Source organism: Ptychodera flava, chromosome 19 (assembly GCF_041260155.1).
Source record: "Ptychodera flava strain L36383 chromosome 19, AS_Pfla_20210202, whole genome shotgun sequence".
Classification (NCBI taxonomy): Eukaryota; Metazoa; Hemichordata; class Enteropneusta; family Ptychoderidae; genus Ptychodera; species Ptychodera flava.
Window position 1 is genome coordinate 36,325,396 of NC_091946.1, and position 12,411 is coordinate 36,337,806.

Below are 12,411 nucleotides of genomic sequence, written 5' to 3' on the forward strand. Positions count from 1 at the left end.
CCATTATCTCTATGACATACACATTACGCACCTTGAGAAATGGTACTAGTGAGGTTATGAGAATTTTAAGTCAAGATAAAATCTTGGAATGTTTCAATGAGTGGTTACCGCAACGTGAAGAATGGCTTGCTAGACGGTCCATGTATTTCTCACTGTGAGTTCTGTACAAATCAATAGAAGAGGTGAACTCTCAAAAGAACAGGTCACAAACTCAGTCACACAGAATGCAAGACAACAAAAGTTGTTGTAGTCAGTCTTTTTTTCCCTGGCCTGGAGGTAACTTATCATTGAATAGACAACTTTGTTCGATTAAGACCCTGGACAGAGATCCACTGCAACTGTGATATGAAAAACTTTATAAGACCATGAAACTGGAAGTGCACAACGTGGTTAAGATGGCAGTTTTCTTGATGGAAATCTTGCTTAACTTAAGGATTGAGATTTCAGAATTTCTGGATACACTTTTTCCAGTGTCCTTAAACTTTCTATGATTGTTTCTTCGACATAATCAGGACATGGCAATTTACTTTTGACCTCTGTTAACCCCTTAACTTTTGTCACATACCACATACATGACCCAACTACAAAGAGTTGGATTAAAGTTCCACTTGGGACAAAAATCTCTTCTGCGTTCATGTGGGGTTGTCTTTCTGTCCTAAATAAACAAAGGGTACAAAAACGTCATGTGAAAAGCAATAAAAACAAAGTTTTAGTATGTCTGTACACCTACTTCTCACACAAAAACCGATAAAATGGTCAACGAAATCATGCACTGTACAGTTTTTATCACTGTTCAGGTTGACCTGCCTGGCCTTTTAAACTGTCCTCAGATTTTATGCTTTCAAACTTCAAAAAAATTCAACCATGTTTAATAACCCTTTGAGCAGCAAAGTCAATTTTTCTCGCCTTTATAAAATGTACCAAAGTCAAATTGTTTTCATATTTTTGTCAAAAATTTTGATGAAAAGCTGTAGCAAATGAAATGTGATGTCTGATTGGTCAAAATTATCAAAAATTCACAGAAAATTTCATACAAATTGGTAAATGTTGCACTAAAATTTTGGTGGGAAAAATTACAGCGTTCAAAGGGTTAAAGTTGAACCCAGTCTTCATTGTGGCACTTCTATATTTAGCATAAAATTTCTATGCAGATGATGCCAACCTGTACTTTGTCATGTCATACTGTCTTAAAGTTGCTTGCACAGTGTGGAACCTGAGGAAAATTTTCATCTCGGGACTAAATGTCAAATGTTATCTATACATCAAAATAAATATACAAAGCACAATTATGACACAAAAATTTCAAAAAGTACCAAAAAAACACAGACAACAATAGAGCTAGACAACTGGGACTGCAGAGTGCAAGACCTTACCTGACAACAACTACAGGTAATGCTATTTGGGAACTTTTTTATAGCCTGGGGGAAACACCCACTGTAAGGGTGAATGCAGGTGATAAACAAACTTCATTTGATGCATGTGATGTGCCTCCAGCCAGTTTTTATCATGCTTGACTGCTTTCTTTCTCATTTCTATCCTTAATACCTTCTAACAGATTGGATTAAGCCATTGTTTTCTATGCTCGATTAGACCAATGTACTGTGAATTGGGGATGATAAGATTGAATCATCTTAGGTACATATCCCTTACCTTTGACTATGCATACATGCAGTGCTGATTGTAACCCTGGCTTATATGCGAGTCAGGCTCTCCCTGCATACCGAAAACAAAAAACTGAACTATAATGGATACTGTATATTTTTCTATTCAGATAGGTTTAGGATAAAATCTAATCAACCATGGTATTGTGCTTGGTGGTGTTTGTTTCGCACAAACCAAACTTTCACTTGCAATTAGATAATCTCGGTGTCTCCTCATAGACAGATCTTCGGACATTAAAATTTTTACACTTACACATTTTTGCTCTGCTGCTTGTACAGACTCATTTTGAAACGACGTTTTCACCATCATCTTTTGGTGGAAATCCATATTTAGATTTGACAGAGAGTACAGCCACCATTTTGCATTTCATACATACATATTCACAGGTAAACATTTTAATATGTTTCTCCAATCCCAAACTTTGCACTGCCTGACCCCTGATTTTTTAAATTCTTGATAATTAAGAAGTACAGTTCAAAGTTTCCTTGATGAAAGTTTGAGTAAAAGTTTAAATTTTCTCTTTCAAGGAACACCTTTGTCACTATGATCGACATAAAGCTGTGGAGCAAGCACTGCATATATTGCAATGCAATACATGTATAGCTGACCATATCCAGTTGAAAAAAGGGCAGGGACCTGTCACTGTGACGTATATAATTTTAGATATGTATATATATTCACTGTATGAGTTGTGTATTACATCCAAACAACAAAACCAAGCAGACTAGACCACAATGAGTTCATCTGAAAGTATTAATTCTGTTTTCTTACCAGCATACCAATGATTTTTACTCTTGTTTTCAAATTTCATTTTTACTAGCAAGTGTAAAAAAGTCAGGGTTGGCAAGAATACATATTATACCATGTAGAAATTAATATACATTCAGGATTTAATTTCAAAGGTTACATGTTGATGTTTTGAAATTTTGACTGTAAATAGGTCAACCAGGAAACAATATAAAATCTGTAAGTTGAAACTGTTAGCGTAAGCTTTTATGAATTCAAAACTTTTAAATTATTTTGAGTTCACAACCAGTTTTACTAAATTTAGCTTTGTAGTATTGTTACTTCTATATTTGCATTGTTGCATATATGGAAATGCTATGTGAGAAAAAAACACTTGAAATGAAGTGCACCCTTCTATATGCCAGAATGACCAAATATTGACAACAAAAAAATACAATCAGCAGTACAGTTACTGTCAACGTCGTCCTTACTTACCAGTATATCCTCACTTAGTCATTTTTTGCAAAGGGGCGTAACTGACATTAAGACAAATACAATAAGTATCTAATCAAAAAAGCACAAGCAATATCATGTATTTTGAATGTATTATTAGATTTGCTGACAAACATAAATGTATAATGGAAAACAGTAGCATTGTAAGTCAGAGTAAATCAGTAAAGTTTGTGGGAACCGTATATGTCATGCTCGTGGTTTATACATGGAATGTCTGTGGTTAGGGTCTGGACCTAATTTTGCGTTGGAAAACTGGTCCAGCTAACTTACAAATTCCTGTTTCAGAAATTCTGTAAGTATCCATTTCCAAGGCAGAGTCAACTTGAATAGGAAGGTTAATTAGCTCCACTTATGATTTGAATGTGCATGATATAAATTAAATACACTTAAATTTATTATTTCATGTCAGTGAAAAAATGTTCATTTTTAGGGTATGCATACATAGAAAGTGGGGCAGGGAAAGGGTTATAACATATTTACAAACTTGTCACTTTAGAGGTACTTTTACTTTTAATGGTCTTTAGTACAAAGACATAGTTGGAATAGCAGCTCACAGGTTTGCAAAGCCACTTGAATCAGTACGAGCCACACGGATGAACTAAATTTCAAATGCACCCAAAGGCAGTGCCGGTGATTATTTGTATGTGCCATGTTCAAAATAGAACATAGACTTCACGAGGATAGTTCAGTCATGGCAATATTAATTAATACAAAAGCTTGAAAATTAGATTTTTAACTTCTGCACATAGCTTGTTCACGAAACTTTCACCTACAGAAAAAAAATTGAGGTCACTGTGCATTTTTTTATAGGGGAACAAAGTTGCTTCAAGCTGACCTGAAGTCATTTTTTTAAAACTGAAATAAAAATTATGTTGGATCAGAGTGTAGCACAGAACAACTTACTTGTAACACCATGTTTTACTAATTAAATGAAAGTCTTTCAGCTGTTACATCATGATAATGACATTAATTTTATATAACCACAAATAATTTTGAAAACATCCTGTTTGACTACATCGTTGTCACCTCACAAAGAGTCAACTACAATTGGATACATTACCCCTCCCCCAGGGGGAGGGCAATGAAACACACTGATCAGTCCCTATTTGGGGACTCTGGGTCGGTCGCTTTGCTGAGGGTGCGTTATAAAATGAAATTTTGACAATCGCTTAGATGATTTTTCTTCACTGTCGAGCTGTGTCGCAAGACCATGGGACCTTACTAGTATCTGTGGAGCTTGCTCGTAATAAAAATTTAAAATACCGCTTTCAAGAGGTAACGCCACTCTCAAACAAATGTAAACAACAACATTCACTTTCTCACCATGACCTCAGAATAGATCGAAGTGAAAGCCCGCCGTTCACAAATTACAAGTGTGTGATCTGAAACTAAATTTTGGAGACTTAGCAACTGTGATCTTTCATATCCAGAGATTTACGGCATTCTGTCTACCCCATGAAAAGGATAATGTTACTGTCGAGAGTACATCACTGATGTTACCGGCATTCCGGCAAAGCAAATAGGACAGTTTACAAGCAGTACGCGTAACGTTTTGCGTGTAAACATCGTACCTGCCTGCCGATTTCGGGAAGACCGAACACCGGTGGATACTGTACTGTGTACATGATATTTGTACAATATATAATCTTAAGAAAGATGGTTATGCTTACGTTTTTGCTGTGCATGTCCGAAATTTTGTTTCAGAGACCGGCTGTACCAGAAGATTCAGCTTAATTTCGAGTTTGACCCACTTCCAGTACTGTGATCATCTTTCCTTCGAGTGCAAGAGGGTTTGTTCTTCTCGAGATGTCTACACACAGCGTACAACTTTCACATGCAAATTTCGCGCATAATTTTTCGCCTCGATCTGGATAGCGGAAGTCTTCATCATCCAAGTGTGAAGCAGACGACAAACGAAATGCTCTCTATGAGAGAGCGTGACTATCACAGTTAAATTTCTTCTAAAACATCGCACCAAGCCTTTAAAACGGGATCGGACGTTTGGTTTTAAAGGTAACCTTAACACGTAACTTATTTTAGGTTGTTATTTATCATGTATTTTTCATTGCCAGTTAAAACAGGTGAGGTTTTTGACACATTGGTTAACTGGAGCTCGTGACGCCGACCAAACTGAAAATAAAAGAACGATAAATATTGCGACTAGTCACAAATGGAAAACATTTCTTGAGGCAGTTTCAACATTTTAAGATGTTGAAGCAGGGTTTTCTGGCCAGGGTTCAATACAATATATATGTATCTGTACCCCTGCTCAGGTCAGTGGATAAGTTGAAGAAATCCGCAACGCAAATTTAAAATACTGTTCTCAATATATACTTTCAACAGAAAAGCCGGAATATTCGCACTCAATCGAGATTAAGAAAAACTTCGAAATACAGGTATAAAGAAAATGGCTTCCCCGGCATTTCGCCTGGAAGTGATATTCGACAGTATTCAAGAGTTACAGCAAGGTAGGTTTATGAATTATTGCGTCTATGATCCTCGGAGTCAAGCCCAAAGTATAACTGGCTAGACTTGCAGACTGAACATGTTAACTGACAATTGTTGGGAAGCAGTCAGTTGAACTTCTTCAGTTTATTTGTTTCTTTGTTTACATGATTGATTTTTGTTTTTGGCTGAAATTTTCTTCTGAAATCTCGTTTAAAAATAATGAGTGCATTTTGTAGGCTGTAGTCTAGAATGTCTATGAGAACACATTAACTTATTTTATTCCTTTTTCCAACAGCAAAAGCTCTCAATGAAAAGAAACTCAATGAAGTGAGAAACAATAGAAGATGCTTAGAAAGCAAACTTGATGCTGGTAAAACAATTTTTGCAACAAATTTACTTTTCGATAAGGCCAAAAATAAACTGTTTCTGGTCCTTGACATTAAGCAAAAGTGACGTGGCGATATGTATTCTTTCTTCTCTTTTTTTCCCTGTCTTTTTTTATTCCTAACAATGCTTGTTTGGCACTATTGATACATAATTATCGTCTTATCAATGGCTGCATAATACTTCCGTTTTCTTTTTAACAGTTTTGGACATGCAAACGGGGATATCAAGGATAGTTTTACCGATGAGTATGTAACAACTCCCCACCCCCCAAAAAAAGACATGACATGCAGGTTCTGAAATCACGAGCCGCAGTGACCAGAAACAAATTTTTGTGCCCTTACTTTACGAAAACTGAAAATAAGGATACTGACACCACTGATGTATTACAGTGGGAGAATCAGAGCACATTTCAAAGAATTTGAAAATATGATTAAACCCTCGCTCATCTGTGAGAAATCTGATGTATAAAAAAACCAAATTTACCAAAATAACGAATCTTCACAGAGGAAACTCTGAGTTTTATATTACGTTATGCAACAATGTTAAGATGTTAGCACTGGGATCTTGCTAATACCAAGGTAATAAATGTCTGCATAAAGTTAGGTAGAGAGGAATATCTGTATTTTGTGGGAATATGACCTGAACTGAGTCTTTTATTCTCAGTTTCAGCCAAACATGCCCAAGCCAGTGACACCAACAATAAAATGATGGAAACTCTTAAAATTGCACAACACAAAGTATCTCAGACACAGAGTCAAATAGATAGGTAAGCCACAAAAACCACCCAAATAAAAAAAATTCACAACTTTAAAAAAGACCACAGTTTAAAATATTCACTTTGCAGTATCATCATATTGATGTTAACATAGTTACCTTATCTTTCTGTAATTTTTTATATTAAGTGCCCTAATTAGGGATATAGTCGTCGGAACTGCGCTCAAAGGTCGTATGGGACCCATACGACCCATGGCAACAATGTATCCGAGGCACAATGGTGATTGATGACAGTTAAAATATGTCTGTCATAATCTATCATCGTATAATTTAAATGTTGCAGCTATGATGATGAGGTGCATCTTGATATCGTGCACGAAATACCGGTACATTATTTGTAAACAAGAAACTCGCACAGGCGCAGTTCCGACGACTATATCCCTTTAAGTGCCCTAATTATTGAATGTTGAGATTATCCTCAATTTTCAAGCACAGTGTATCATTTGTTTCCACTATTCATGTCAGTTGGAACTACAGTAGTGTAATAATATCATGCATTACAGATACACAGACAGTATTTTTATCAGCAAAATAAAATTGAAAATATTGAAATAAACTTGAAAAGCGTAACTTACCTTGTTCCCATCTTTAGTCAAGAAGAAGCCAACCAAATCATTAGTGGCAGAATTAAAACTTTGAATGAAAAAGTGAAACAAGAAGAGGAAAGACAGAAAAATGAAATGTAAGTAGTCATCATTACACCTTTACCAATAATATGTATCATGTATCTATTAACAATGATTTAGAATGATCAGTACTAAAATCAGTGAATCAAAACGAACTTCCCATGAAGTGCTGTAAAATAAAAATCTAATGTTGTATATCAAATTACCCTTCATGTGTAATCTGGCAGTTTATGAGTAAAGTAACTTCATTTGCAATTTTCATTTTTAGCAATGCCTTTGAAACCAAGCTAGCAGAATTAGCTGCAAGATTTCTCAATGCAAGACACTATTATGTAAGTCCAGTGAATTTTTCAATAATCTCAGTGTATTTTAATACCTACAGCATTAATAGATGAGAAAAAAGACATGTATCAACTGGCGGGCAGTCAGGAAGGCTAAAATTGATACAACAGCAATTGAACACAAGATGCAATATGATTCAAGCTGAGAAAAAACGTGTAATATGTCGTGTAATGTGGACAGTTTCAGCATACAGGCAATATGACTTGTTTAATGGATTTGGTTTCCACATCATTACCTTGTATATAGGTTTGTTAAACAAAACTAAGGATAATTTCTTCTTCTTTGGAAACAAAACATGTCAAGAAAGATAAAAGGATAATTTATTTTGTTGAACTTTTAACTTTTGAAACAAAACATGTCCAAAAAGATGATATTAATACAATTAGTTAGGATTTATTACATTCTGTTTATTTTATTTTTAGCCTCATTTCTTTAACCTAGTCTTTGATTTTTTCTTTAATTTTTATGGTAACTTGATCTTTTTTAGTAGTTCAGTAAAGTTTACAATGTTAGTTTATTATATTGTATAACTTCATTGTTTATACTTTGTAGATAAATCTTAGAGGTTAAATTGTAGAAAGCTGTACTCTAGGATATAAAGTAGGAGTACTGTTTTTACACCTTTGTACAAGCACTTTTCTGAAAAAATTACTCCTATCCAGTGTTTTATGTGATTAACCTTGTATTCTATCTCAAGCTTCCAGATAGTCTACGTAACAAAATTGATGAAATTTCCAAGAAGCAAAGACAACTCAAAGAGCAAGGTCAATATACTTATTGAGTCTTCAGTACCAACTTTCAGAATATTTGTCCACAGTTTTTTTAACAATATAATGCAAATTTACGGTTCATGTCTCTGGAACAGCAAAAACTGTGAAATCTCACTGCTGCTACCAAAATGTCAAGTTGAAGTTCATTTGATATAACTGCTGCAGTACTCGCTGCTTCCAAAAGTTTAAACCATGCAGGTGGATGAATACAGATACATACACTAGAGGAGCTTACAATTTTGCAAGTGTCTAATGAAAAGCTTCTATGAGGTATTATCTATGATTTTAAGACTACCAGAGGAACAACAGACTGATTGCCATATGTGATCACTAATACATTTGCCAACTATCAGTCTATACCTCGATAATTGTTGATATCTGCTTGAAACGAAAACAACCAACTAAAAAGGGACAATAGCTATAACTTTCAATAATATTTTCACTGTTTAGTATTCTGCAAAGTAAATCCTCTGTCACACTCTTTACTTTGAAGAATGTTGAGATACAAAGTATCAGCATTGCTAACAAATTCATTGTGCTCAATATGCAGTGCTACTCTTGAGAAATTAACCTTTTTAGTGCTGCAATTTTTTCCACCAAAATTTTGGTGTGACATTTTACAGATTTTTATGAATTTTTCTGTAAATTTTTTGATAATTTTGGACCGAATGGACATCACATCTTATTGGCTGCAATTTTTTATCAAAATTTCCGCAAACATCTAAAAAAAATTACAGGATTGTGTTTTATAAAGCGACAAAAATTGACTTTAGCACTTAAAGGTTTACAGTAATGTTTGTTGGGATTAGAATTCATTGTTGTTAAAATAACATTTGACATATTATCTGTATTGGCATTTTGAAAACTTGGATTTTTGACATGCTTTTGAAAGTGTTAGAATCAGACCACACAAAAATACTGCAAACTACAGCAAAGTTACTACCTGTGGAGCTTTAAAAGTATTACAGTGCGTTTCACCTAGGTACCGCAACTCAGCGTATGAGACGGACACAATCCACGTACAAAACACACGATAAGCTTGGGTATCACGGACACATTTCAAAGCCACCGACTCGTCGATTAATTACAGTAAACCAGCATGGGGCAGCCGCTGTCTAGACTGAGAGATAAAACAGTTGACTAGACATGATCTACAATGTAACTGTTTCTTTTACAATTTCAGCTAAGAGTTCAAGAGGTGAAGGTGTTCTCAACAGAAACAAACTAAAAAGCCACACATTGTAGATCAAGTGTATCTCTCAGTCTAGACAGAGCGGCTGCCCCATGCTGGTTTACTGTAATTAATCAATGAGTCGGTGACTTTCAAATGTGTCGTGATACCCAAGCTAATCGTGTGTTTTGTACGTGGATTGTGTCCGTCTCATACGCTGAGTTGCGGTACCTAGGTGAAACGCACTGTATCCATTGACATAACTTCACCTTTGCACTTCAACTTAACGGTTTGGTGCAAATTTGTCATGATGAATCACTTCAACCCAGAAAGGGAAGTCTAATCATAAGAAAAATATCTATTGGATGCAAGATTATCTTGTCACATTGTGCAGACTTTGTATTTAATACCTATACTAAACTTTCCTGTCAATCAAACAGGTTTACATACAACATTTTATCATAAGAAAACAAAATTTAAACTCAACTAAAACAAACTTGGTTATCCAAGGGTTGTTACTCAGGCAGGGACCCTCCCTCCTTGGTTTGGTAGATATATATATACCTAACCAAACTGGGTGGACCAAACAATGTACTAAAAGTGACAGTGATCAAAATTTTATGTTTCATTGTATTCTGTGGACACATACTGTCTCCTTGTTAATGTTAAATTTGATGAATATCTCACTGGATCTGATTTCTTTGATCTTTGCCTGAACATATCTTTCCATCACTACTTATGCCAGTACATTAACATTTAAATCTTCATGACAGTCAAAGAAAATGAAGAGGAGGCAGACAAACTGTCTGAGCAAATGCAACAGATGAAGATAGACAACGACTCAGAGATAGAGGAATATGAGATCCCTCCTGAGGTCCAAGTTGAAACATAGTAAGTTCATACATTGTTCACTGAAAAAAGTTCAATCCATTTTGAAAAAAGCAAAGTGTTTGTCCCAAACTCAGGAGTGGCCAAAGCAGATGAATTCAATAAATAGAGGTCTTTACACATCTACTTATTTTTGAGGTGTTTTAAATAATTAACATTTGAAAAAATCTTTTTTAACTACTAGTAAATGACACATGGTCAACAAGATTTGCAGCTATCTTTGTGTAGTATTTTCACTTTAAGTTTTATTTGTGTGCTGTTATAACAGAGTTTCACCATCTCACTGCTGCATTTTGTTTACGTAGGAACTCAACACAGCAAGAGAGATCATTCTGTCCAATTTAAATCTCACTTCCCTGTCTAATATATTTTAAAGAGAATAATCATATGTTACAAACTCTTCCTCATCACCTTCAATGGATAGAATATGCAGAATGGACCACAATAAGTAATTCCATCCAACTGACCATAGATGCTCTATTACTAGTAAATTGGTATTATTGAATTTCACAGCAACATGTTTGTTGAGTCGTATCAGTTGGCTTGCATAAAGTTGAAAGAGCTCAAAGATGAAGAAAACTTACTGACAGAGGAACATAAAAGGTGATGGACATTTCAGATCTCCTATTTTTTAACATCCTGCTTCTTATTTGTTAGTCAAATATTTTTCGATGTTGTGCTACAACAATATTCTTTCTTTAATAGCTGATGATCTGTTTTGTTGACTGATACACTGAGTCTTCATCTATGTGCCACTCAAAAAATTGTTTAAAAGCTTTTGTTACCATATCTAACAGATAGCATGTACAAGTCAGAAAGATAGTAAATTGTTTCATTTCAAACAATTACAGTAAAGTACAACAAAAACTGGAATAATATACATGCAGCATAGTTGAGGGCGCTGTTCTATTGATCCGTTATGCTATGGTTGCATGATGCATAAACTTTAAGAAGTTTTGGCTGGTGGTTATTTTGCCTAAGTAGCAAGTTTTTAGGTTTAGAAACACAGTACTTTTCCTTGATACATTATAAATGTTTATTTTTCTAGTTAGGCACTGATCTGATCTTTGTAGACAGACCACTAGTTACATATATTGTAACCTTGTAGAAGCTTCTCATTAGATACTTGCAAATTTGTAAACTCCTGTAGCCTACATATCTGCATTCATCCATCTGCATGGTTTACACTTTTGGAAGCAGCGAGCACTGACAGCAGCAGTTTATATCAAATGAACTTCAAATTGACATTTTGGTGGCAGCAATTGGATTTCACAGGTTTTGCTGTTCTAGAGACATGAACTATTTGCAAACATAACTGTATTGTTAAATATACAGTCTCACAAGCTGCATATTTTTTGAACAAAAAAGAAATTTTGGAAAATAAACAAAAAATAAGGAATGATTTTAAAAAATGGCTTGAGCATTGCCTTTCAATATGCCTGATAGTTCTGACTTCATGTATACAGGATATGGAAGAATAAAATTGACGAGTTTGTAAGATAAATAAAACCAAGAGCATGGGATGATAGTTAAAATATTGAATGGCACATAGTAAATCTAGTTATTTTTATCATCACATGTGTTCCACAAATTGATTATGATAACAAGATTGCAGAAAAGAAGACACTCCATCTCCTTTAGCGAACTGTTGGTCACAAATTTATATATCTTTTTGTTGTAGGTTGTCAGCTTTGGTTTCTCCAATGGAGGTACAATTATCAGGTGCACAAGTCAAAGAGACTCAGAAAATAGGAGAGTTACGAGCTTAAAGGTATTCTGTCACCTGTTCCAATTTTGCCAGAGTTACCATGGAAAGAGGAAACCTAACCAATCACAGATTTTAAGATATATAGGCATTTTGAATACCAAGGAACGCCCCTTTGACCATATATGGGCATATTTAGATTACAGGTGACTTTATACCCCTAAATCAGGCCAATATAATCCATAGCAGTTTAAATGTAACATGTTATTACTTGAAATCATATTTGTAAGTCTTAGTTTTTCAGACACATTATGTTGTGATGAACACAACCTGCTACATGTGTAAGTTGTAATTTAAGAGAAATGGCTGATGTTCTAGTCCCCATATATGATATTAGTA

At 34.8% G+C, this 12,411-nt stretch overlaps 2 protein-coding genes across 2 annotated transcripts in view; one reads left to right on the top strand and one right to left on the bottom strand.

Annotated features, from left to right (window-relative positions):
- The window catches only part of LOC139119413 (myosin-VIIa-like), a 48,591-nt gene extending 43,865 nt beyond the window's left edge, over nt 1-4,726 (bottom strand). Inside the window, exon 1 of the mRNA XM_070683221.1 lies at nt 4,572-4,726. The gene's annotated coding sequence lies outside the window, so the exon portion shown is untranslated. The remainder of the gene's footprint in view (nt 1-4,571) is intronic.
- LOC139119415 (synaptonemal complex central element protein 1-like) lies at nt 256-12,146 on the top strand. Its single transcript, XM_070683223.1, has 9 exons — nt 256-5,369; nt 5,645-5,719; nt 6,400-6,502; nt 7,103-7,192; nt 7,405-7,468; nt 8,176-8,242; nt 10,193-10,310; nt 10,821-10,910; nt 11,989-12,146. The coding sequence occupies exons 1-9, from the start codon at nt 5,309-5,311 to the stop codon at nt 12,074-12,076; spliced, it is 756 nt and encodes a 251-aa protein (XP_070539324.1). The 5' UTR covers nt 256-5,308; the 3' UTR covers nt 12,077-12,146.
- The last annotated feature ends 265 nt before the right edge of the window (nt 12,147-12,411 follow it).

Coding starts and splice junctions, on each gene's coding strand:
- LOC139119415 (XM_070683223.1), top strand. CDS start 5,309: ATGGCTTCCCCGGCATTTCGCCTGGAAGTGATATTCGACAGTATTCAA. Junction 5,370..5,644: donor TATTCAAGAGTTACAGCAAG/GTAGGTTTATGA, acceptor TTTTTCCAACAG/CAAAAGCTCTCAATGAAAAG. Junction 7,469..8,175: donor TCAATGCAAGACACTATTAT/GTAAGTCCAGTG, acceptor TTCTATCTCAAG/CTTCCAGATAGTCTACGTAA.